This window comes from Rosa chinensis, chromosome 5, assembly GCF_002994745.2.
Source record: "Rosa chinensis cultivar Old Blush chromosome 5, RchiOBHm-V2, whole genome shotgun sequence".
NCBI classification, from domain to species: domain Eukaryota; kingdom Viridiplantae; phylum Streptophyta; class Magnoliopsida; order Rosales; family Rosaceae; genus Rosa; species Rosa chinensis.
The window spans coordinates 46,936,488-46,961,121 of NC_037092.1; the positions used below are offsets into that span (position 1 = coordinate 46,936,488).

Below are 24,634 nucleotides of genomic sequence, written 5' to 3' on the forward strand. Positions count from 1 at the left end.
ATAGTCCATTGAAGTTCTCTATCTATTAGGCCTTGTTTGGTTCGTGGAAAGGAAATCAATTCCTTAAGAAATCTTATGGGAAAACATATTTCATACTAACTTTCCTTTCCACTGTTTGGAAACGTTGGAAAATTAAGAAACAAATTTATGGTCGTTTCCATTCTAGTGTTTGGTTTGTGTAAGGAAAGTAAACAAAATCATGCTAATATTCCATTTATATCATCATATATTAAAATATATAGTTACACAAATCTCATAAACTTTTAAAATAAAATTGTCAATAATAATTTTCAACAAGAATATAAATCTACTTATACTATGTAATTAATGCTAGGAAAGTGGAAGGGAAAATGAATCCTATGAAGGATGAGAGGATTCACTTTCCCCCATATTTTCCCTTCTTAAAGGAAAGTTGTTCCTTTCTAAAAGCACACCAAACATAGGAAATGGATTAATTTCCTTTCCTAAGCCCTCAATTCCGAAAACCAAACAAGGCCTTAGAGTTGAGTTTTGATAATTGAATCATTAAGGTGGACTTGAAGATCTTTTATTTATGTTATGCACATAATAATTCAGCGCTTGATTGAGATTAAAACTAAATTAGCTTTTGGTTTCTTTTTTCCCTTACATTTTTTTTTTGTTAATGCAATCTATAACATGTAATGTATGATTCATGTTTGTGTGACATCCCCAAATTTGACACCAATATTATACTTAAATATCATACCCGAATTTGCAATGTGAGTTGAGAATATAAAATTTCCTCCTTGTAATTTTTCATTTTTTCCCGTTAACTATAAGGTTAAGATTAGAATATTTTACTTTTCATGTAAGGTGAATTAAGTAGATGATATGGTGAAATAGATACACCCTATTTTTATTAGAAAAGAAATCAAGATGCATTGATTTGTTGAAGAGAAATTTTATATACATCCCCCAATTATTCAATGCACACCCTGTATATTTTTTATCCCACTTTTTCATCAAACTTACATATATCCTCTCCTCATTAAATAAATAAATTAGAAATTTTTTTTAAAAAAGGTATGTATAAGAAATATCAATTTAATACATTCTTTCATTGCCAAATTGTACGTGCTAGGTTGATTATTCAAATTTGGGACCTTGAAGATCATTTTCAAGCCACATCTTTGACTTCAGAGAGTGGTGCCATTGTTTTTGTACTTGGTAAGCGTGAAAGAATTGTTTATTCTTCTCCTTCTCCAAAAAAACAGAAGTTAACACTGAGTTGGTCATGGTAAGCTTGATGTAGGTTCATCGGGGTTATCAGAGACTATTGAAGGTGGTGTGATTCAAGCTATGAAGGCATAAAAAAGGGTTGTTCTATTGATGCAAAAAATGAAAACCTGCCATGAAGAAGAAGGAGTTAGTTGTTTACCATTGCGACTTACCTATCCTACTAAGATTGCTTGCGCTATGACTAAGGGTAAAGAGAAACTTGTTTTATTTTTTATTTTATTTTTTATTTTGTTGCTTTTTGTTTTTTATTTTAATTCGAAGTTTTCTTATGGGAATTAAGCCTATTGCATCATTATCTTATTTACTCTAAATTGAAAGAGTTTTGTAAGCGTACCACAATTGAGTGCATTGGCTCTTGGAAGCACATCTATCCTTTGATTTCAAGTGGTTCAATGGTGATTTGTGTAGGCTTGACTGCTTGACGAATAAATCAAGTTAACCATATTGTAGTGTAGGGCAATTGTTTTGCCCTGTAATGCTTGGTCATTGATTTGGGCACAAGATTTAAGATGTTATGTATATATCGTTCTGGCTGTAGAGATCATGAGTGAAATCTTATTTATTTCAAAAAGATAAAACTATAAAAAAAAGATGGTGAAAATTGGGACCCATTCATGTTGCTCTACAAAAGTAGAACACAACAAATATTAAATATTGCATAACCCACACTTTCACCTTATATATAGACCACCAACATCTTCTATTGTCGTATGAAGGTTCTCCATATCCACAATTCCTTTGATGATGACAATTACTGTGTGGCTTTTGTGTCTAGGACAAGGTGAACACGTGGCATTCATTATCATTTCTTATTGATAAATAAATAGTCAATAGAAATCGGATATGTTCTTATAAAAGCCATCAACCATATATATATATATATATATATATTTGTTTTTGAAAAGGGGTTTGGAACTCAGCCTAACTGGGAGGCTCAGCCCCACACCCAGTTTCATTTATTGAAATAATATTTTGCAACGGAGGGGAGGGGACATAAAACTTGAACCTGTGCTACATTAGAGCAATGACAATAATCCTCGTAGAGTACATCCTGAATAATAGCAGGAGTCTCATCTAACCAAGCAACACTAGCAAGGTGAGCAAGCCTATGTGCAACACTATTTGCTTCACAGTAGATATGTCGAATTCTAACTGATTGAAAAACATATAGATAATCTTTACAATCATCCAAAACTCGACTTACCTCCGAATAATTCACCTCCTTGCTATTGAGAGTAGCAATCAGAATGGCAGAGTCGCTTTCAATATCAATTTCTGTCCAACCTTGGTGTATACCAAGAAGAAGACCAGCTCTACACACCTCCGCTTCCATATTAATAGCCGAGTGCGTATGTAGAAAAGGCCTTGCAATTGCCGCGATACCCATGCCCCATTCATCTCTGACCACCACCCCAATACCACCACTTCCACAATCAACTCTGAAAGCCCCATTAACATTAATTTTCAGTCTTCCTGAAGGAGGACATTCCCATTTAGTCAAACGCGTTTTCGTTTTCCTTGAAGCCTTTGGATGGTATAGCTGAAAGTCCTCCAATTGCTGTCTACACCATTGGATCATATGCATGGATTGAAAGCTACCACCCTTCTAGACCAAGTTATTCCTCTCACACCAAATCAACGATATGCCCATAATAAAAAAAATCACACTGCTCAAAACACAATATATCCATCATATCAAAGACCCATGCCTTCATATCAGTAGCAACATGATTCTTAGGCTTTAACCTTAACATATAGAAAGTCCAAAAGTATTGGAGTGTCATGCAATCTTTAAATAAATGCTTCTTGGTCTCCACTGAATTGCAGCTGAAAACACATGTAATATCATGCAAAAGAATTTACGTGAAAAAAGTGCAGACCTCGTGGGTAGGGCTCCATTCAACAAGCACCATGTGCAGACTTTGACTTTTGGTGGCACATAAGCTTGCCACAATTTGTTCCAGTAGCTCCTTAATTGACCACCAGCAATTACACTAGATGTTGACGCCCATGCAAGACTACTCAAGGAATTAACCATTACATGATACCCACTTCTTACAGTGTACACACCATTGCCATCATAATGCCATACCATATTGTCTTCTGTCGGTCTAATACTCAAGGGAATAGCCGCTATCTTAGTGACCTCCATCTCCGTAAAAAGCTCACTTAGAACATCAACAATCTACTCCTTCTCGTCGACATCTATGACATCTGCAACTACCCAATTTTTAGTACCCTCCATTATAGGAGAGAACGGTCTAAAAGAACTAGACATGGATATCCATGGGTCATGCCACAAAGAAATAGTACTCCTATCTCCAAACTGGTAACAGACTCCTTGACGTAGCACTTCTTGTCCCACCATAATACTATGCCATGTATATGACGAACCCTTCTTCATCTCCGCTGCCATGAAAGAACAATGGGGGAAGTATTTGGCCTACAAAATACGAACAATTAAAGAGTTTGGCTTTTGTATCAATCTCCACCCCTGTTTAGCCAAGAGAGCTAGATTAAAGCAATGCATGTTTCAAAAACCCATACCTCCCTCCACTTTTGGGTGACATAATTTCTTCCAAGAGACCCAATGAATCTTCTTCTCATCCTCTGATCCTCCCCACCAAAACCGAGCCATTAATTGTTGCATCTCATTACACAAATGTTTGGGTAATTCAAAACAACTCATCACATAAGAGGGAATGGCTTGTGCAACTGCTTTGATCAAGACTTCTCTCCCAGCCACCGATAATGTTTTTTCTCTCCAACCTTGCGTACGAGCTCTAATCTTTTCATTAAAAAAAAGCAAACGTTTCCTCCTTCGAATAACTAATCTCTGTTGGCAACCTAAGGTATTTATCATGCTTCTCTACCCTTGTAACACCCAATAATGCATCAAGTTCCTCTTGACAGTCCAACGCCACATTCTTACTAAATGAGATGCAGCTCTTTTGAAGGTTAACCTGCCATTAACCGTATCTTTAATTTCTCTTTGTATGTTAAACGCATCTAAACTTTATAAATATCTCATCTTTATCTATACTATGATCTAAAATAATATAGAGGACATAATGAAACTAAAAATCCAACTTTTTGATTACCTTAGGAGACAAACAAATGAAAAAACAAGTTGTTGGTGAGCCGTGATTTATTGATTAGATAGCCAAACTAACAACGTGGAGGTCACGAGTTCAATCTCTACCCATGAGAGATAAAAGAATAATAAAAATGTGCTTTATAGCCAATTGTCATCTTGGTGTCAATTTGCTACCCTAGGTTTTATTTTAGCCAATTTGCTACCCTAGGTTTTCGCAATTAGTCAATTTGCTATCCTAAGTATTATTTCTATCAATTTGCTACCTTATGTTTTCAAAATTAGTAAATTTACCACCTTTTCTTCATATTAATTTGTTCAATTCTTCGTCCAAACATTGATTAATTTTGAAAATCTACTGTAGAAATGGCTAATTTTGAAAATTTAAGAAAGTAAATTGGTTAATTTTTAAAGCCGAAAGAGCAAATTTGATGGAAGGGTAGCAAATTAGCTCAAATGAAACTTAGACTAGCAAATTGGCTGATTTTGAAAACCTATAGTAGCAAATTGGTTAAAATAAAACATAGGATAGCAATTTGGCAATTAAGCCTAAAAAAGGAGTTGAAAGAGAGAGAGAGGTTAGAAATAATAAAGTTGAAAGGTAAAGATATTTGAAATAATAATTAAGAATTACTATTGAGACCTCCCATTTTACTCATCAACCTCATTGTTAATGTTTTTATACTTAAAATTCACATACTACCGCTGAATGACATTAAGAAATAAAGAAAGAAGCTTTGTTCAACACAGGTAATCCCACATGAATGCCTCCATATATATATTAATCTTGTCACAACTGTTGTTGAGTGAAAAAAAAAAAGAATCTTTGTCCTTTCTAGGATAGAGTTACTAGGCCAATCATATCAGGATAGAGTTACCTTTAACTGTTTTCGAGAGAAAGAGGAGGATTACCACTAACCATTTTTTGATCTTCATTGCAGCGCCACATAAATAAACCAAACAATTAAACAATTCAACCGACAGCAAAAACTTTTTCCTTTTCAAAATTTATCCACAATCGCGATTTATCATTTATTGGTGTGGAGGCCAATAGACCTAGTAACAAAAAGAAAAAAAAGGAATTGTGAGCAAAGAAATGACTTCCTGAAGCCCCTAGATTTGTTTTTTGGGGTGGTAATATTGCAGAAGGCCCTCTTTACCCCAATTAAAAAAAAAAAAAAAAAAAAAAACCAAAAGAAGCACTCCTCCTTTGCCCACATTCACATTTCATTATTTTGAACAGAAGAAACTAGTACGAGTACAAACACTGGCCAAGATTGAAACTTGAAATAAGGAAGAAAGTGTTTCCCTTTTCTCCTCGTCAGTTTTTATTCCTTCCCTCCCTCCCTCCCTCTCCTCCCCAATACTCCTCTCCTCCTTCCTTGTTTTCTGTTTACCAAAAATTCCAAACCCTAATTTAACAGACGCCGAAAACCCACTCGCCTTCTTCTACCTCTCAATTTCCCCTTTTTCTCTCCAATTCAACGCCGTACGCAATGATCTGAAAGTCTCTGCTGCCATTGGATTGGAGTCTAGTGACTACAATGTCGGATGACATGCTGCTCCATTTCTCTTCCAATTCGTCCAACCAGTCGGACCACTCTCTTCCCACCAAGATTGCCAAGCTCGAAGCTCGCATGGTCGGCAAGGCTTCCTCCGCTCCTCCTGCTCAGCCTCAGTCTGCTTGGTCCTCCCTCTCGTCTGCCCCCAAATTCGTGACGGCTGACCTGTCCGCCGAGCCTTCTGCTTCCAGTGATTCCGATGATGATGTAAGCCCTTCCTTTCTATCATTATGTTGCACAATGTGTATACTTTATAACAGTTGCTCCCTTCCTTTCGCCTTTAATTGATCGATTCCTTAGGGCGTTCTACTGCATATTTAGCAAAATTGAACAATACTGATGAGGGTTTGGCTGTTAGTATTCGCAATGCACTTCTATCTTTTACTTCAATTTTTCGCAATAACAAGGAATCTCACTGTTCAAATTTCAAGCCACTTGACTACATGCTTGATCAAATTAATGGTGCCGGATATGTTGTTCATGGCTAAAACTGCTTTTGGAATTCTTTTTCTTGTTGCAAATTTGTGTGACCCATTTATAACTATGAACGTTGTTGTCTTGTTGATTTTTACTTCTGTTTCTCCAACAATGAAAGTTCTGCTATCGAAATCCTCTTTCCTTACTTGGTTGGAGCGTGTGCTCCTATGATGTGTACTGATTTCATGATCTTAGAACCCTTTTTTTTATAGAAGGAACGTGGAATTTATAAAACAAGTTATAGAGCAGAATATTATAATTCAGCAGAAAGAAGTCCACCTACAGAGCAAGACAAATAAAGAAATTATCCCGCTTTGGATACACTCAATTACATCTCATTATGTTTTCATTTTAGAAATATACTTTATCGGCACTAAATATTTAAATATTGAATTAGAATGTTGTTCGCGATTTATCATTTATCGTGTCCTGGTTCACATTCATATGACAGAATGGAGGGGAGTTTTTAATACAAGCCAATACTCAGAAGCGCCAGAAACTTCAACAAGATGGTACTTCAACAACTATCTTTGAGCATGTTGAGGTAGGTTCTTGTTTGCGTTAAAGTTAGTATTATCTTTTGATCACCTGGTTTCTGATCCGAATACTGTAGCCCATTGATTATAGTTGCGATATATGCATTAGTTTAGGATTCAAATACTATTGCTCTTTTCAATCAGTTTTGAGGTAGTATGAATCTTGACATTTCATAGGAGAATTTGAGATCAATCTGTTGAATTGTTCACTATGCACTCACATAGTAAATTCTTTTTATGTTTTTTTTATTTTTATTTTTATTTTTATTTTTCATCCCCGTAGAAACTGGATTTGGTAAATTGTAATAAAATTATGAATATGCAGGCAGTGGCTGATGTGAGGCAAATGGTTGTAGATACCAAGGTAAATTCTGATGTAAATAGAAAAAAACATGGTCGTGGTAGGGCCAATTCTGTCTTAGGTCGGGGTCGCGGTTCAAGAGTTCATGATCAGACAAAATCATTAATTTCTCCTCCAACAGTTTCACCCCCAAATGGTGAGCTTGAGAACTCATACAACAAGGTATGAATTATGATTCTTGGTTTGAGCCGTTACAATTTCAATTTTTGTCCTTTTATTGTAGCGGTTACCATCCGTGCAGCATCATTATCTCTAGCATCATCAAGCCTGTTACTTATACTTGTCATAGATTATTCGTCAAATTGTCAGATTATCTTTACCATTATCAAGCTTGTCACCTATAATTTCATCTGTACCAAAATTCATGTTTTTGTTGGAAGATCTGAAAGACAATGTTTTTTGGGGGCCATTCATGTTTATGTCTGCAGAACACAAATTTCTAGTGAACTGCTAATTTCCTACTTATTCACATTTGCAGGATAGCAGGTCTAAAGATCAGCTTCGTAATGACAACAGCTCTTCCTTAGATGTACGATTTATGGTTTACTTTCAATTCTGTTTTATGATATTAATTTTGCTATTATTTAACCATGGAGGGAGCCAAAGATTAAGAGAATTTGCCACAGCAAGTTCTTGTTCCCCCACTTATAGAGGAAGCGTTATTCTATAGTGTTTATCATAGAGGACAGAAAGCTTTTCATAATTACTGATTGCACTATTATGTTTCCTAAAATTAGGAGGAGGTTGCGACTTTACGTGTAAAAGTTGCTGCACTTGAGGAGGATTTGCGTAAATCACGACAAGAGGCCTCTGATCATCAGAATCTTTTCCGCCAATTAGAGAAAGTAATTATTTAACTACATAAGTGTCAAGAGTACAATATATACGTAATGTAGTGTCACTCCTCTGCTTTGTTGTGGGATAGGCAGCTGTCTATGTCTGATTTCTGGTTTTTTTTTTTCGGTAATAAAGCTTCAATGATCTGTGATTTGTGCAGGAGTTAAAAGAAGTAAAAGATTATGAACAGAAAATGAAGCCTAAGGTTTGCTTTTCTAGAGAGAGTATATTTCATCAGTCTTTTCCAATTAATGACGACATTCTAGCTTAAGATTGGTTTGACACATATATAGACTTACTATCCTTTGTGAAGATTATGAACTGCTCGGGCCACAAATGATTGCACTCTATATGAACTTTTTGTCTATCATTTGTATATTAGCAGATTCTTACAACTCTTGGTTTCCTCTTATGCAGAGAACAAAAGTAATCTCTGATCTGCTGATTTCTGTTTCAAAAGCAGAGAGGCAGGAAGCAAGGTTGAAAGTACGACAGGACTCCTTGAGGCTTGGCAATGTGGGTGTAATCAGGTACTGTATCAGTTGCTTTAAGCTCTATATTTGAAAAGTCAAATGGATTTTTATCTCAGGGGGGGTTTCCTTATGCTTCTGGTTGATGGTTTTCATGGGATCCCCTTACCCTAGTCATTCCATTTTTTTTTTCCATATTGTACTAATCATTTTTTTTGTCCATTGCAGAGCTGGAACTGTAATATCTGAGACATGGGAAGATGGGCAAGCCTTGAAGGATCTTAATGCTCATCTTGTATGTTCTTGTCAGACATTCATTAATTTTTATTTTTTTTATCTCGAGTCATGTAATTTTTACGTTCAGATGGAGTGACATTTCTTTTGATTATATGAGCCACTTATGTAGATACTAGTGCACGAACCAGAATCACGACTAAAGAATAAAAGATTAGTGAAGATATTGAGAATATTGAAGTAGTCAAAATTTATCCTGGGAAAAGTTGGGATTCCAGACTAATATTGAGCTTAAAAGAAAATAAATTTCCAAGACTTGTTAGCGGATGCTGTTCTTGTTGCTCTTGTCTTTTTCTCAGCCCCCTCTGTCCTCTTGTCTCCACCTCAGTTCTACATGTCTTGGGCTTTCAGATGTCAATTATTGACTTGGTTCACATTTCTGTACATGTACTATGTTCACCCTTTAAGTCTCATAATTATTTTACGTAATGCAAATTGTGATTCCCCATCGGGATATTTGTAGGTCGTTTGAAAGCATTGTCTAAGTCTGAGCAGTGTAACTATAGGCCGCTGGGTTTCTATTGCTTATGTGCAAATCTTATGCACTACGTTAATGTAAAACTTGTCTGTTTCTCTTTTTATTTAATTTTTAAAAATTTAAAGTTTCTTAAAAGAAAGAAAGGTTCTGGATTCTGGCTAGAATCTAGATCAAATCATACTTCCCTGCTGTAGGTTGGGTTGGGATTTCATTGCGGAAGTATGTGTCTAATTATATTATTATGATCAATGAACCTCTTTCAAAAGTATAAATCAGACAAAATGGTTTATTTATTTATTTTGGATTTCTGAACAACATGAAAGATAATAACTAGTTTGCTACATTCTTTGTAAGTTAGCTGTTATAAGTCCTGTTGTAAGTTTGCTACTAGTTTGTCTTCTATTTCTGTCTATATGCTTTCAATCTAATAATTAATAAACTTTGCAATTTGTTTCTTTGGATCCATTTCAATATAAAAGGTATAAAACATATGCTGACATTTCTGTGAAATCTTTTTGTAGAGACAATTATTAGAAACCAAGGAGGCTGTTGAGAGGCAGAGAAAGTTGTTGAAAAAAAGGCAAACTGGTAAATTTCTGCTGCCTCTCTTTTCCTATTGTCATTCCTGTTTTGGTTACTTTCGAGGATTTAAACTATGACACAAATTGTTATCATATCGTCTGCTATATTGACTGCTTTTCTCTTTTACAACATTGGTAGTGACCCCTGCAATACACTGGTTTAAACATAATGGCATAGCTGAATGCTTTTTATCTCTCGCTCTCCCCCCCTCCTCCCCCTCCTCCTCCTCTATGCCCTCTTTGATGGCACAAAAGTTGGCATTTTCAAGCCACGAATGAAGTTTTGCATGGGGCATTTTTTAGTCTTGTTGCAGGATAAGTACTAATTGAGCTTTTTATTTCTTGAAGATAAGAGTGATGCAGTTGATGCTGATACTGGAATACAAGAAGAATCTCTAATCCAGGATGAGATCTATAAATCCCGTCTAGCGAGCATCAAACGAGTAAGTTCAATAGTTGGCTTGATTTTTGCTTAATCCATTTTGTTTCTATTATGTTTGGAAGGCATACTAAACAGTCCCTTGTTTCTGTCTTTTAATTATGGTTATATGTAGGAGGAGGAAGTTTTACTTCGTGAAAGGGACCGCTATGAACTGGAAAAGGGAAGGCTTATACGTGAAATGAAACGCATACGTGATGAGGATGGTTCCCGTTTTAACAATTTTCAGATTCTCAACCACAGATATGCCCTCTTAAATCTTCTTGGCAAAGGAGGATTCAGTGAAGTTTACAAGGTCAGAGTTTGTATAATCTGGTTTTACAACAAGAAATAGTTGCACAAATTTCTCGTAAAGGTTTACATACTGGATCAAAAGTCTAGGTAATCATTTGCCAATGTTGGCAATTGTAAAGATATACCTTTTTGCAGTGATTTGAAGTAAGAAATTTCCAGCAGGCATTTGACTTGGTAGAGCACAGATATGTTGCATGTAAACTTCATGGTTTAAATGCTCAGTGGAGTGAGGAGAAGAAGCAGAGTTACATAAGGCACGCAATTCGGGAATACAATATTCACAAAACCTTGGTGCATCATCACATTGTCCGGCTTTGGGACATTTTTGAGATCGATCAGAATACATTCTGCACCATCTTGGAGTACTGTAGTGGTATGTACTCTCGCGATACTGGTTTGAAACAGCTAATTTTGTATGTTCAAAGAGGAACATATTCAAAATTAACTCAAGTATAGTATTATTGTCTCATCCTTCTTTATCCTATTGTTATTATTGATATTTCCATTTTTTTTTCTCCTCAGGGAAAGATCTTGACGCTGTTCTCAAAGCAACACCTGTATTGCCTGAGAGGGAAGCTAGGATCATTATCTTTCAGATATTTCAAGGCCTTATTTACTTGAACAAGAGAACACAGAAGATTATACATTATGATTTGAAGCCTGGAAATGTTCTATTTGATGAACTTGGTGTTGCGAAAGTGACTGATTTTGGTCTCAGCAAGATTGTGGAAGATGATGTTGGATCCCAGGGTATGGAACTTACTTCCCAGGGTGCTGGAACTTATTGGTGAGTGATGTAAAATCAGCATACGTACTTCTACTTTTGCAGGATTCTTCTTTCTTTCTTTCTTTTTTTCTTTTTTTTAAGGGCACTGCATTACTTAGGCATTTGATTTGTGTTGCATTTTAATTTTTCTTGAAAATCAATTTCTTAATAAAATTTTGTTTCATATCACAAAAAACTTCATTAGAATATAGTTATGTAGCCGTTGAGTTTGAATTATCAATGTGTATCCTTGTCACTCTAGTTATGCCATTAGTTTACCGAGTTCATTTGAAAAGTGCTTTTACCTTGACAATCTTTGATATTATGTGTTTGATAGCTTTCATGCTGATTGAGGTGGGGTTACAAAGATCTGATGATAAAATTTGTTGGTCTTAAACTTTGTTCTGTTTTAGCCAGTGGTTTTCCTCTTCTGCTCCATGACATGTTTTAGTATCATTAGTTAAGTAGCAGCCCTTTTATGGTTCTTTTGCTATCTGTAGGTATCTACCTCCTGAATGCTTTGAGCTCAGCAGGACACCTCTTATCTCATCAAAGGTTAGTAACTTTCAGAAATGTTTATTTCCTTCAGACCGTGTACGTCTATTCTCTTTAGGTTACCCATACAATTGGTATCTCCATAGTTTTCTCACTTGAACTAAAGCTTAGAAGAAAACCAAACTTTCTCCTTTACATTTTTCTTCTCAACCTGGGTACAAACACTTTTTAACATGGTCTCTGTTGGTGAGCAGGTTGATGTTTGGTCAGCGGGTATTCTATTATACCAAATGTTATTTGGCAGACGTCCTTTTGGGCATGACCAGACCCAGGAACGAATACTGCGGGAAGACACAATTATCAAAGCACGAAAAGTTGAGTTTCCTTCTAGACCATCCATCTCAAATGAGGCAAAGGTTAGTTATGCTCATAGTTGGTATGGCATGTTTAATAGTTTGTTCTTAGGATGATCTTACCTAGTGCTCATGAAAAAAAATAATAAAAAAAATCAGAATCATAGTGGTGTTGCTGTGTTGGATCTTGGCCTGATAAGCTCTGATTTAGGACATGCGTTGTTTTTAAACATGGACATGGGTATTTAATACAACTCATTGCAAATGAACTGAACGTTACAAATCATGTGTGAAAAGATGTGCATTATTTTGTTGGTTATTAGCCGAAATGAGACCTTTACTTTTAATCAAGTTGTTAATTTACCCTCTCACTGCTAAAAGATAGTCAGCAGTCCACCTGGAAAAGTTTTAGGATTCCATGCCTCTTTCCTTTAAAATGAGAACAGTGCGCAGAGGAGATTGAGGAAAGGCGTGAGAGAATATAGCTTTGGAAAATTAAATGGATTCGTGCACAGGATTTAGTTGTAAATCTCATAAGATGGGTGTCATGGTTACATGCATAAACTGTATCATTATTCTTGTTCCTTTCGGAGAGTGGTCTACCATCAAATGAGTCTTTTAGGTTCTGTTGAAATGAGGGAATCTTTTTCAGACCAAAAAGGAAAAAGAAAAAAAGAATGAGGGTGTCTTTTACTGTGGGATACCGCATATTTCGGAAGATCTTCAATTGCTTATTTTCTTAAAGTACTCTCGGTCTCTCGGTGATATTATTTTTCATATTTCTGTTTGCAGGAATTTATTCGGCGTTGTCTAACATATAATCAAGCTGAGAGGCCAGATGTATTGGCAATTGCTCAAGATCAATTTCTGACATACTCAAAAAAGTAGAGACCAAGAGCCAGGTGCAAGAGATTTTGTTTGTTTTCCTGCAACACCCACCAGAAATCTGTACAGCTTGTAAAGGTTTTTACTTCCTTGTATCTGTGGCGCATCTCACTTCTTGAAATAGGCTGGTTTGAGGGTCTTGGTTTTGTGACCCCATTTCTGGGAGAGATTGTAGGTGCAGTTAGAACTTAGAAAAGGAACGTGATATTTTGTCTAATTTCTCCCAGCCTAATTTCTCCCAGATATTTTGTCAATCATATGTGGGGATATCTTTTGGGATAACATAGTGAAAAGAATATGAAAGGCTTTCCAACTTTAGCTACTTGTTCAAGATTTGTCCTTTATCATGTGACTTCTGAGCCTTTTCCTTGAATAATGGGAGTCTCTAATGAGGGCTTCTTAATGAAAACTTCCAAATTAACTGTTCGAAGTGTTTGAATATTTTATTCTATTTTATTTTTTGAGAAATATTTCAAATTTTAATTAAAATATTATTTAAGACACCTAAAAGTCTTCTAACTGATGATATAAACGTCTTCATGAAGCTCTTATTTTAAAGGTCCTAATTAAAGTCTCATCTTAATTTAATAATCTTTATAGTTATATCACTTAGCCCACGCACGGACAAAAAGAAAAAATAAATGCAGCTGAAAATAATTATTATTACTATTATCTATTTTTTTTTTTTGGCTTAATAGCTAATTGGGTTTCATAGTGTCAATTTATTCGGGGAGGATTCAGTGCACCCGCGTGCACTTCTCGAAAAAATTGAAATTTAACAAATTTTGGGATAAGTTTTATCTCTAGCAGAATACCTATTTAAAAGCTAAATTTAGCTTTAGTTAAAAACTCTAGCTAAATATAGCTAGAGAGGAGAGAGAAAATAACTTCACGTACAATCCTCAACGTTTCAAAATTTAAATTAACTCAAGAATAGCTATCTTTGCTGGAGGACAACTCTCAAATTGGATAGCTATATTTAACTTTTAGCAATTTTTAGCTATTTTTAGCTATGTTTATAACAAACACTATTGGAGATGCTCTAAATGAATGATTATTTGGTATCATCTTATAAGTGTCGGATCATTTGCACCGTCGATGCATAGAATAATTTCCATAATTTGTTACCTTAAGTTTTATTTCAGTCAATTTGCTACCCGAAGTAAGTTAGCTACCTTGAGCATCTCTAATAGTAAAAGCTATTTTTTTAGTTAAATCATCTAAAAAGTTAAATTTAGTTGGTAAATACGTAAATTTCTAGTTTTGCTCCAGCAGTGTTAGCTAAACTAAAAAATTGAATGAGTGTTTAGTTTTTTGTTATTTAGCTAGAGATTTTAGTGAAAACTAAATTTAAAGTACTAAACTATCTCAAATTAGCCAAATTTTTAACTTTTTATTTAAATTTTTATGTTTTCAAAATTAACCAATTTCCAATTTACTATTCTTTTGTCATATCAATTTGTTCTTCATTTAAGCATTGATGAATTTTGAAAATATAGGGTAGCAAATGGCGAATTTTGAAAATGTAGTAAAGCAAATTGATTAATCTTGAAAGGTTAGAGTAGTAAATTTGACGGAATGATAGCAAATTAGCTGAAATAAAATTTAAGATATCATATTGACGCTAAGGTGAAACCTAAGGTATTAAATATGTATTTATGCCTTATTTTTTCTAGGCGAGACGACATATGCTTCAGACTTGAGAGAGACAGAGAGGCCACATATATGTTATCCCTTGTCCTAAACAAGACGCTACTTCTCCTATCATGGCATTATCTCTCTCTTCCACTACTGCATTTACATGTTCACAGCTTTATGACAACAAGTCAGGACCTGGTGAATTAAGCTCTCACAAACGTAACCCAAATGCTGTCAATGTTAAGTGTGAATCGACGGAGTCAGAGTTGTCTGCAAATGCAAAGAAATCCAAGCTTGCAATTGGGTCTCCTGTTATTGTGGTCGAGGCTCCGAGAATGATAAAAACCGCAGCATCAGTTCCATGCCTCAGGGTTAACTCTGGCTTAGTCAAGCCTGGTGATGTTGGAAGGCACGTTGTTTAATCTTCATTTTTGTATTTCCATCAACGATGTCTTGTTCATGGTATATATTGCATTGTCAAGTACCCAATTATAATATCCTCTAATGTGCTTACTTGGTGCAGAATTGTGTCAAGAAAGCCTAAGGATGTGTGGGCGGTACGTCTTACGATTGGCACTTACCTCATAGATGGGAAGTACTTCAAGCCCTTAGAGCTTGATCCTTGACCAATACATTCGGCTTCGACACGATAGAATCGTTCTCATTCTCAGTGATGATCACCCAGTTCCGCTGAAAGAATGAGGTCCAATAGTTTTTGAAAGACCACCTTTTCTATTAATTAATACCTGACAGTAACATAATCTCTTTGTAATTCCCTTTTCTCATAATGTTATATTTTGGGTAGCAGCAAGGCTAGTGTGGCTTTTAATTCTGATATTCTGAGTTCTACTGCAAACGCCCTTGGTCCTAGTAGCAATCATAAGGGGAATTCGAAGCCGAATAGTAATGAATGTGTGCCTGTTCATTCGGTTTGTCCCTTCTAGCTCCAAATGCCCCTCACCATCATCTTCTTTCTTGTAGTGTTGGAAAGCCTGATCAAACTCTCGTTGATACGGCTTTGCAGCTTGGCTGGGAGTTGATCCTGTATTAAGCTTCACACACATATTTTCTGGATAGTCAGATTGAAAATTTTTCCGAGTCCAATATTTTTTTCTTTTCAGAATTATCTGGTAATGTGGTGGTCTTTTTCCAATCTGGAAGAGGCTATGAGCACTTGTTAGGGTATTGTCACTTCAAAATCATATCATGTTGATAATTGGTTATTGAACCAAAGAATAGCTTAGATGGAGCTCCATTTTTTGTTTTTGGTAGGTTTTGCCAGTTTAATGTCTATTCTTTACTGGTCTGTGGATATTTTTTTTCGATGAAACTACTGGTCTTTGGTTGCTAGAGGGAATACGGCTTTGATTTCTTTACTCGTCTTTAATTATACTAGCCCAACCATTATTGATATTGCCTCTGTCTGTCTGATAATTAACTATATATGCGTATTTACTATTGTTATTTATATTAGATGGAGAGTTTGTTAAAGACGCTCTATACTGTATTTGACTTGCTCGATGATTTTAATGAATTGATTTGTCCTTCAAAATTTGCTACAAAAAAATTGGTTGCCTTTCAGTCAATGTTGGCCTCAGAGTTTTGTTATCTTTCGGTTAGTGTTGCCTCTGACAGGAATAGGATTCACTGATTCAAGATGATTTTATTCTTCTCACTTGTCGAGGTTTATATGCTCATACAACCTTATACATATATTTAGGAAACTAATATATATGTATGAATGCCTAATAGTCAAACTAATTACATTAGGAAACATAATCCTAATCAAATCCGAAATCTACAGTTTCATGTCAACACTCCCCCCTCAAGTTGGTGAATAGATGTCATTCATGCCCAACTTGCCAAGTGAGCTATTATATACCTAACCTAACGCTGCTTTGGTGAGAACATTTGCAAGCTGATCTTTTGATTGAACAAACAGAAATTGAATCACCTTCCCGTCCAGATTCTCTTTAATAAAGTGCCAGTCCACTTCCATGTGTTTAGTATGATCATTGTACTGGGTTGTGAGCAATCTCTACAGTTGCCTGATCATCCACTGCTAGGATAATGTCACAAGCTAGACATCGGTTTTTAGCCAATGTAAAACAAAAAATCGACCAATGTCTTTGTGTGTGTTGAGAAAGATCATGAAAAACCAACCAACGGTTAAAAACCGATGTCCAAATCAGTTTACCATCCTGCATTGATGCAAAAATGTTATAATGATCATTTTTATGTTTAACTATTGTCAAACCTTTTTTTCACATTTAATGCTTAATGAAGTATAGGTCCAACAGAACTACTATACATTTTAACATCGTTACTCATTTCAAAACCAATATTTTATATTGTTTTACACATTGGTACCCAAGAAATTTTGCTTGTTGTTCATAAGCTTGACGCATATTTGCCACATATCCCAAGATTTGAGATTCATTCTGCATACTTTAATATTGCATGAACTGATATAGTTACTTATAATAACATCAGTTCTTGGGGAAGAATGATGTCCATTATTATATAAAACATTGGCGGCAGAGAAGGAAGAAGAGGAGGGGTGCTGGTTGGTGGCGGAGGAGGAGGTGAGGAATTATGGCCGATCTTAAGAATTCAGAGATCTAGTGTGAAAATTTGACCGAGGCCTATATTGCATAATGACTTAAAAAATGAATGGGTATAATAAAATACATGTTATGACAAGATCATTTAATAATATAAAATTATTCTCAAACAGCTAATCAAGATAATCAAGAAAGTTTCAAATAATATTAAACACCAGACTATAACTCCTAATACATTTATGACGATAACAAACTTAATATGCAAGTATGTAACAAAAAGAAAAGGGCAAAAAGAAAGCCCGCGCCCCTTTGTCCTGACCACACAAGCTTTTGTGACTCTGTAGGTAGCAAAATGTATTATATATGCACTTGTACCTAACTACCTATATATAAGTATTCGAAACTCAAGAGTCAGGGGCCTCTGAAAATCAGAGGCCTTGTGTGGTGGCACCACCTGCACACCCTGAGGGCCGCCCTGCTGGAGGTTACGTATAGAGCTCAGTTATTCTAAGGAGGAGGCTAGGTTACAAGTGGGGAAACAGGTGTTGGATAAAGGGTTACGACTTCAGGTGGGGAACGGCGGTAGCATATCGGTGTGAGACATGTGCTCTCCATGCCTCACACTTTTCGTCATTTCTCTGTCTCTATGGAGGGGACTGAAAATTGGAGAATGGATGATTTAATCGATCATGAGGAAAGGGATGGGCAGGAGCTTCTTTGGCAGAATTGTTTATGAAGGAAGAGGGGGATGTGATTGCGAGTATTCCTCTTAGTTTGAGGGTTGCAGCGGATAAATGGATTTGGAATTTTGATAAACATGAGAGTTTTTTTTTTGAAAAGGGTTAACTGGGAGGTTCAGCCCCACGATAATCATGGGTACAATGTAAAGAGTGGCTATCATGTTTTAAGAAGCTTGAGAAGTTCTACTGATCAGGCATCTACTCCTAGTACAGTAGCTGAAGGAGCTTTGAAGAAATATTGGAGCCGTGTGGAACGCTCACGTGCCACAAAGGTGAGAATTTTCATCTGAGGTCCGCTACGTGGTATCCTACCCACACGTACTGCCTTAGCAAGCAAGGCATGTACTTGCGTCTTTTGCAAGGAGAAACCGGAGACAGCCAGGTACACATGCATGTTTTTAAAGATCGTAAGGTCGTTGAACTTTATTCTTTACACAAATCACCCTGCTCCTACACTTAATGAATGGGTACTAAACATAATGGATGAGCTGCCTCGTAAGCAACTTAACGTTTTCTTCATAGCCCTCTGAATGGTTAGAGCGCAACAAAGTACTATGACAAAATGCATCTTTCAGTAATAGAGTGCAACATGGTTACCGACTGTTGTTACATTTGAGCGTTACCCATTCATACTCCCCTCGCTTGTCTTGAGGATCACGAAGGTAAGCAAACACGTGTTAAACATTATTGTGGACCGATTAGCTAGTTTTCGATTTTGCTCCTCTGTTATAGGCCTTTCTATTGAAGCACCAGAGCTCTAAAAAGATCCGTCTTCTTGAAACTACCCAACTTAGAACTACCCAGTTCTGCGATCAAACTTTCTGACCCAGTTGCCAGTATACTGAGAATAATATTATGGTCATTCCCTAATAACCTAGGTATGGAAATTTCATCCAAGAAAGAGGAATAGAATATTTCATTCCTACAAAATGCAGAGTCCTCGAAATCCTGAAAACTAAGACTCCAAACTCGAGTTCCTAAACTCCCAACTCAAGCTCTGAGCCGCCTGGTAACTCCTGGCCAAGCCAAATACCAATACAAGACTGAAGCCTTTCTTTGTTGCTCTCACATAGGCTTAGAGGGAAGGACGCAAACAATTGACAACTGACTACATTATAAACCAAAAACTGTTTTGATCAAATGTTCTCAGATTCTTAGTACACAAATGCAATCGGCTCTAAGGACATAAGTTCAATACAAATTGTCTATTTGGATCCAAGTGCAAATGACAATTTTGGCCGGGATTTGTTCTTACCCAACAGCTTCATTTGGTTAGACCGCTGTTCCTCCTCCTCTTGTTTCTTCCTTCGCATTGCCTCTTCCTTTTGTCTCTGGAGCTCTTCTAGCTCTCTGTACCGCTCCTCCTCCCTCCTCTGCTGCTCCAAAGCTTCCCTTCTTTGAGCTTCTTCTACCCTTCTCTGAGTCTCTTCAAGCATCCCTTCTAGCTCTTCTTTCTCTTTCTGGGCTTGTTCCTGTAAACCAAGAAACTATGTAACGTTCCTGTGAAAGTCATCAGTAGTATAACACCACAAACATAAGACACTCCATGCCTTCTTTCATTATGTCTCGATCCATCTTCCAGTTGGCGTGCTTCCGTTCATGACAACCCCACAGCCCTTATGGAATTATAGATATTACCAGTTCTCATTTTTCATGATCTTAAACTTAAAGACATACTACAGTACATGCTCTTTTCTAGTTTTTCCCTTGCTTTGAACATCATTGGAACTTGAAACAAATCATCCTTTCCCAAACTAAAAAGGCAATGATGAATTTAACCATCACAAGAGAGACAGTAAATCATGATCAGACATTAATGTGCCTCCATACCAAGATAAAAAGGTGTTTAGCAGTCATTTACCTCCTTCTGTCTAGCCTCAATAATAGCTGCTTCCTTTTCCTTCTCAAGTTGAGCTGCAACTTCATTTAGTAGCTTCTTTCGTCCCTCCTCCATCCGCGTCTGTATTTCTACTTTAATCTCCTCAGAATTCAAGCTCTCCTCAACTTTCCGCTGAATTGCTTCTTCCACTCTTTTTGAGGTCTCTTCTTCTATGAGCTTCAATTCTGCTTCATGTTGTCGCCTGTGTGGAGGAAAATATGTTAAGCAATAAAGTGGCCTATCAAGAAGGGAACTGCTGCTTTCTTTTTTCCGAATGTTTTGAATCCAGACTGCGATGGAAATTGAACACCAATCACCATACACACTACTTTTTTTCCTCCCCCCCTCTCGTGATTTTCGAGTACAATATATGCCAAACTAACCTTCATGAGGACAATGGCACTACGTTATGCTTAAGCTATTAAGGCATACCTCTAATGTATTCTGATCCAAACAAATTGAGTTCAAAACTGGTGAATAGTAGATAAAGGATGCACCCATTTTGATCATCAAATATAACAAGCTGAACTATAGCAGTATCATCCTTCAGAAAAGCCTGTAGAGGAGAATGTCAAGTAACCTGTTGCATTTTTAATACTAATCATTGCAATACTTCAAATTTGAACTGAATTTATTAGACATCAAAAGACTTGCTTTGTATATAATGCAAAAGTTTAGTGCTTCTCGAGTATCATATGCACCAAAGCAATGATGAGACGGTTGGGCACATATTTACAAGATAGAATCAGAAGTTCAACCACCTTCTTTTCTTTATTTTTTGTTTCCTTTTTTGGTATAGCAGGAACCTCAACAGTAATGAAGAACTATGATTGGAACACGGAAGCCCATAGGTAAGGAATTGGCAGTCTAGTAAGTCATGCAGTCAAAACAGAGGTTAACCTGGATCAACTGAACTTGCAACCAAAACTTTAATCAACCTAGCTGTTGCATATGTAAGTTTCTAAGGTTATGCCACAAGGAGGTACTTCGCTGTAGGAGGTACTTCTCTTAAAGATCTCCACATCATTTGGGTCTACCAAATTGTAATTGTTCAGCAAGTTAACTGATTAGTGTGCTTCCCCAATACTACAGAAATGAAACTGTGCACAAACATCGGAGAGTGTCCTACTGAAGCACAAGTCTAAACAAGCAATATCCGCTATAACCAATGATTGTATCACCAGAGAAAATATCAGTCTTCCAACATATCAACTACCATTAGACATGAGGACAGACCATAATATATGTCTAATTTATTGCATCATTTCTTAATAAACCACCCAATTCCCTACACATCTTATTAATCAATTTTACATCCCTATCATACAAAACAGCCTCAGCCCAGTTGTAACACCAATCTCCTTATAATTTGTGAAGGAGAGTAACATTCTGCTCAACTCACCCCAGATACTCCTAAAAAGAAGCTAAACAACAATGTTCACTCCGATTATTTTTTCCCCAATTTTTATAGGAAACAACATTACATTCAGAAAAGAGAGAATGGGGAAAATAGAGGATGATATATCCAGAAAGCTGCAAAAGTCTACTGTGGAAGACAACAAACATTATTCCAAACTTCTGAAAAAACTGAAGCTCATAAAAAAGGAACTATCCCTAATTCAGGAAGCCAAAGCCATAAAAAAAAGCCCAAAATTCCCGAAATGATCCAGTTCTTCCCCCTCATCTCCTAAAAACTCTTCTGTTTATTAGCATAATGGACCCATATAATGTCCACCACAGCATATCTTCCTAGCCACCACTACTCTCATATCTTTGAAAATTTTTGCCTTTCACACAGCCCCACAAGTGATAGGAATCTGCAAACTCTTTAATTTAGTTTTATTTTTTAGTTCTGTGGAAAAGAAACAAGTTATTTCCAAATATAAAGAGAGAATACACAATAGTGAACAAGAAATCCATTTAAACAAATAACCATCAGCGAAACTATAGGAAACAAGGCTAAGAACACAAGTCAAAAATAAAAAGTAAAAAGCAAAGACAAAAATTGATTATCCAATCAACAGATAAGAAAACATTCACGAAATAAGTTAGTTGATGAAAAAAATAAACAGAAAGGACTAACAAACAGGCTCCAGCGCTCATTTTTCATTAAATTGGATTGCAAGCCCTCCATCCCTGAATAGGTAGAAATTTGGTTCAAATGTTGCAGGTTTAGATTTTCGGTTTCCACTCCATGTTAGTAAAGCTAACGTTCTTAGACATTAAAACATGTTATGTGCAAATCAAACTGTCAAACAGTAGCAGTCCTAAATTTCATTCTTAAAAAGTGTTGACATCTAAAATGCGAATTTGAAGAGGGAAATCTACCACAAAGTTGGGCCTCTAGGGTAGACAAAATTCAACTACATATTCAATCTTCTTCTCCTAGACTTGTGATACCATATATCATTTCAATCAACCAAACAAGATAGGAAGCAATTAAAAAATCCAAACCTAATACTACACTTTCAAGCAAACCATTCAGTAGAAATCAATATACATAACTTAGAATAGAATAATTAACAACGTGAAATTACAACTCCACATGACTTTAGGAATTATTATACTGTAGTCTACTCTAAAAATGAAACTGACAAAAGGTCATATGAAATCTTTATATGGAAAAACAGAATGAGGATGTCAAGTAATTGATATACCTTTTCTTCTGTTCTTCCTCTTCCTTTCTTAATTTTTCACTTGCATTTTTCTTCTCCAATGATCCGAGGCTAGAAGTAGGAGATTTGTGAACAGGAGACAATGAAGAGCTCCTACTTCTCTGCCTCCTATAACGTTTCAAAATTGGAGAGCGACTTTTCCGACGTTTTGGAGTTGGAGAGAGACTTTTACGACGCCTTGGAGTTGGAGAACGACTTTTACGACGTCTGGGAGTTGGAGAGCGACTTTTACGACGTCTGGGAGTTGGAGAGCGACTTTTACGACGTCTCGGAGTTGGAGAGCGACTTTTGCGTCTGTATAGTAACAAATTATGTTATTGAGCAACAGCCATTAAAGTTGCATATGACTACAAAAACATTTAACCTATCAATCCAGTCCACCATGCAGCACAAAATATTAGAAACATGTACAGTTACCTCATACATTGTTAAGAATAACCTTTGTGTGCTCCATCTTTTATCACATGAAGAAGCAAATGTCACAATCGAGCAACAAAAGGACACGCAATGGCGCCCATCACCTGCTCACTTCCCATATGACGGGGAAGAAACTGAGTTCTCTTAAAGTCCTATGAATTGCATACATCTTTATATCGCTCTGACAACACTAAATTTTACTCCATACGAGACATATTATTCAATTATTTAAAAAGAATCGTCAAAATGGATTTTGCGGAAAGCTTATGTTCACGAATGTTTGATCGAAATTGAGGCATCCGTCAGGTTTTATGACAAGATGAGCAATTGTTTGACATTAGCATGACAGCAACCAAGGCTAAAGTGTAGAAAACCAGAGAGGTAGTTGAAGAATCGGAAAAAAAAAAAAAAAAAAAAAAAAAAATGTCAGAGGAGCAAATGTGAAAAAGCATACCAACGTAGGCAATGGAACTACCAATTCCTGTCCACTTGAAGGTGTAAAACAAAAGAGATCAATATGGATGGATAAGAAGGGCGAACATTATGCAAATCCAAAGCGCACGAGCTCCTCGAATGAGTTTAAGAAGAATTAGGAAGGAAGGAAGATATATATTTAACGGGATCACCTGCTATGAGAATATGAAGAGGAATAGGGAGAGCGGCTGCTTCTGTCCCTTCGGCTTCTCTTGCTGTACCTATGGCCCACCGCCGGAGACGGGGAACGCCTCCTCCTATTGCGAGACGGCGATCGTGATTCTGAGCGCGCCAAATCACGAGGCATCTCCTTTTTAACCCTAAACAACACCAGTTTGCCCCCTATCAAAACCAATTAGCACCAATCAATTTTCAAAAGCAACAATAACAAAAGAGCTTTTGGGGATAGCAGTTAACCGTGTGAATGTTTTAGGGTTTTCAGAGGTTTAGCATATGATTTGATTTGATTTGATTTGATTTTTCAGCCAATAGAATTGTAGATGTTGAGAAGGGCAAACCTGAGATTAAGATCGGTCAAGCCTGCTTCGAGGACAACCGATGGCAATGACGATGGATGGCTCAGCAGAAAACGTTCTCTCTGCTCTCTGCTGTTTGTATTTATTCCTTCTTTTCTTTTATTTTTCAGATTTCTGTACTTGTATTTATTCAAACCAAAATTCTTATATTTGTTAGAGCAAGTTCAAACCAAAATTGTTAGAGCAAGTTCACCCGTTGGGTCATCAGGTCAGCATGGTGACCTACTATTCACTACTTTTCTAATAAGATCTGGGTCATCAGGTTACTTACTATTCACTACTTTTTAATGTTTATTTCCACTCTCTGACCAGGTCACCAGGGTGACCCAAAAAGTGACCCAGGGTGACACATACTGACCCATGACACAAAATACACTGTACCCGTGACCCAGAGAGTGAAACTACACATAAAAAAAAACAGTGAATAGTAGGTCATTTTTTTTTTTGATATGGGAATAGTAGGTCACTTGGTGATCAACGGGTGAACTTGCTCTTAGGTTTACCGGCTACATATTTTCACCTTATAAGT

The 24,634-nt window shown here is 36.4% G+C and overlaps 3 protein-coding genes across 8 annotated transcripts; 2 read left to right on the forward strand and 1 right to left on the reverse strand.

Moving 5' to 3' along the window:
• Positions 1 to 5,601: 5,601 nt before the first annotated feature.
• On the forward strand, positions 5,602 to 13,539 carry LOC112166838 (serine/threonine-protein kinase TOUSLED). Of its 2 annotated transcripts, XM_024303764.2 has the most exons (16): positions 5,602 to 6,123; positions 6,845 to 6,937; positions 7,255 to 7,452; positions 7,769 to 7,819; positions 8,028 to 8,135; positions 8,288 to 8,332; positions 8,545 to 8,657; positions 8,826 to 8,892; positions 9,891 to 9,957; positions 10,299 to 10,393; positions 10,505 to 10,684; positions 10,846 to 11,056; positions 11,206 to 11,470; positions 11,950 to 12,004; positions 12,199 to 12,360; positions 13,090 to 13,539. In XM_024303764.2, exons 1-16 carry the CDS (start codon positions 5,899 to 5,901, stop codon positions 13,183 to 13,185), a joined length of 2,031 nt encoding a protein of 676 aa, XP_024159532.1. In that variant the 5' UTR covers positions 5,602 to 5,898; the 3' UTR covers positions 13,186 to 13,539. The 2 variants fall into 2 exon arrangements, with proteins under 2 accessions (XP_024159532.1, XP_040362909.1); XM_040506975.1 differs by lacking the exon at positions 8,288 to 8,332.
• Positions 13,540 to 14,881: 1,342 nt separating this feature from the next.
• Positions 14,882 to 16,170, forward strand: LOC112166813. Its single transcript, XM_024303718.2, has 2 exons — positions 14,882 to 15,229; positions 15,344 to 16,170. The coding sequence occupies exons 1-2, from the start codon at positions 14,949 to 14,951 to the stop codon at positions 15,444 to 15,446; spliced, it is 384 nt and encodes a 127-aa protein (XP_024159486.1). The 5' UTR covers positions 14,882 to 14,948; the 3' UTR covers positions 15,447 to 16,170.
• A 2,932-nt stretch (positions 16,171 to 19,102) lies between these two features.
• LOC112202904 (uncharacterized protein At1g10890) lies at positions 19,103 to 24,224 on the reverse strand. Of its 5 annotated transcripts, XM_024343959.2 has the most exons (6): positions 24,088 to 24,224; positions 23,722 to 23,911; positions 22,935 to 22,972; positions 22,661 to 22,904; positions 19,986 to 20,205; positions 19,103 to 19,596 (listed from the first exon to the last, which is right to left on the reverse strand). In XM_024343959.2, the coding sequence occupies exons 2-6, from the start codon at positions 23,874 to 23,876 to the stop codon at positions 19,330 to 19,332; spliced, it is 924 nt and encodes a 307-aa protein (XP_024199727.1). In that variant the 5' UTR covers positions 23,877 to 23,911; positions 24,088 to 24,224; the 3' UTR covers positions 19,103 to 19,329. The 5 variants fall into 5 exon arrangements, with proteins under 5 accessions (XP_024199727.1, XP_024199726.1, XP_024199725.1 ...); XM_024343958.2 differs by having other exon boundaries at positions 22,661 to 22,972; positions 23,722 to 23,889; XM_024343957.2 differs by having other exon boundaries at positions 22,661 to 22,972; positions 24,087 to 24,185.
• Between the last annotated feature and the right edge of the window lie 410 nt (positions 24,225 to 24,634).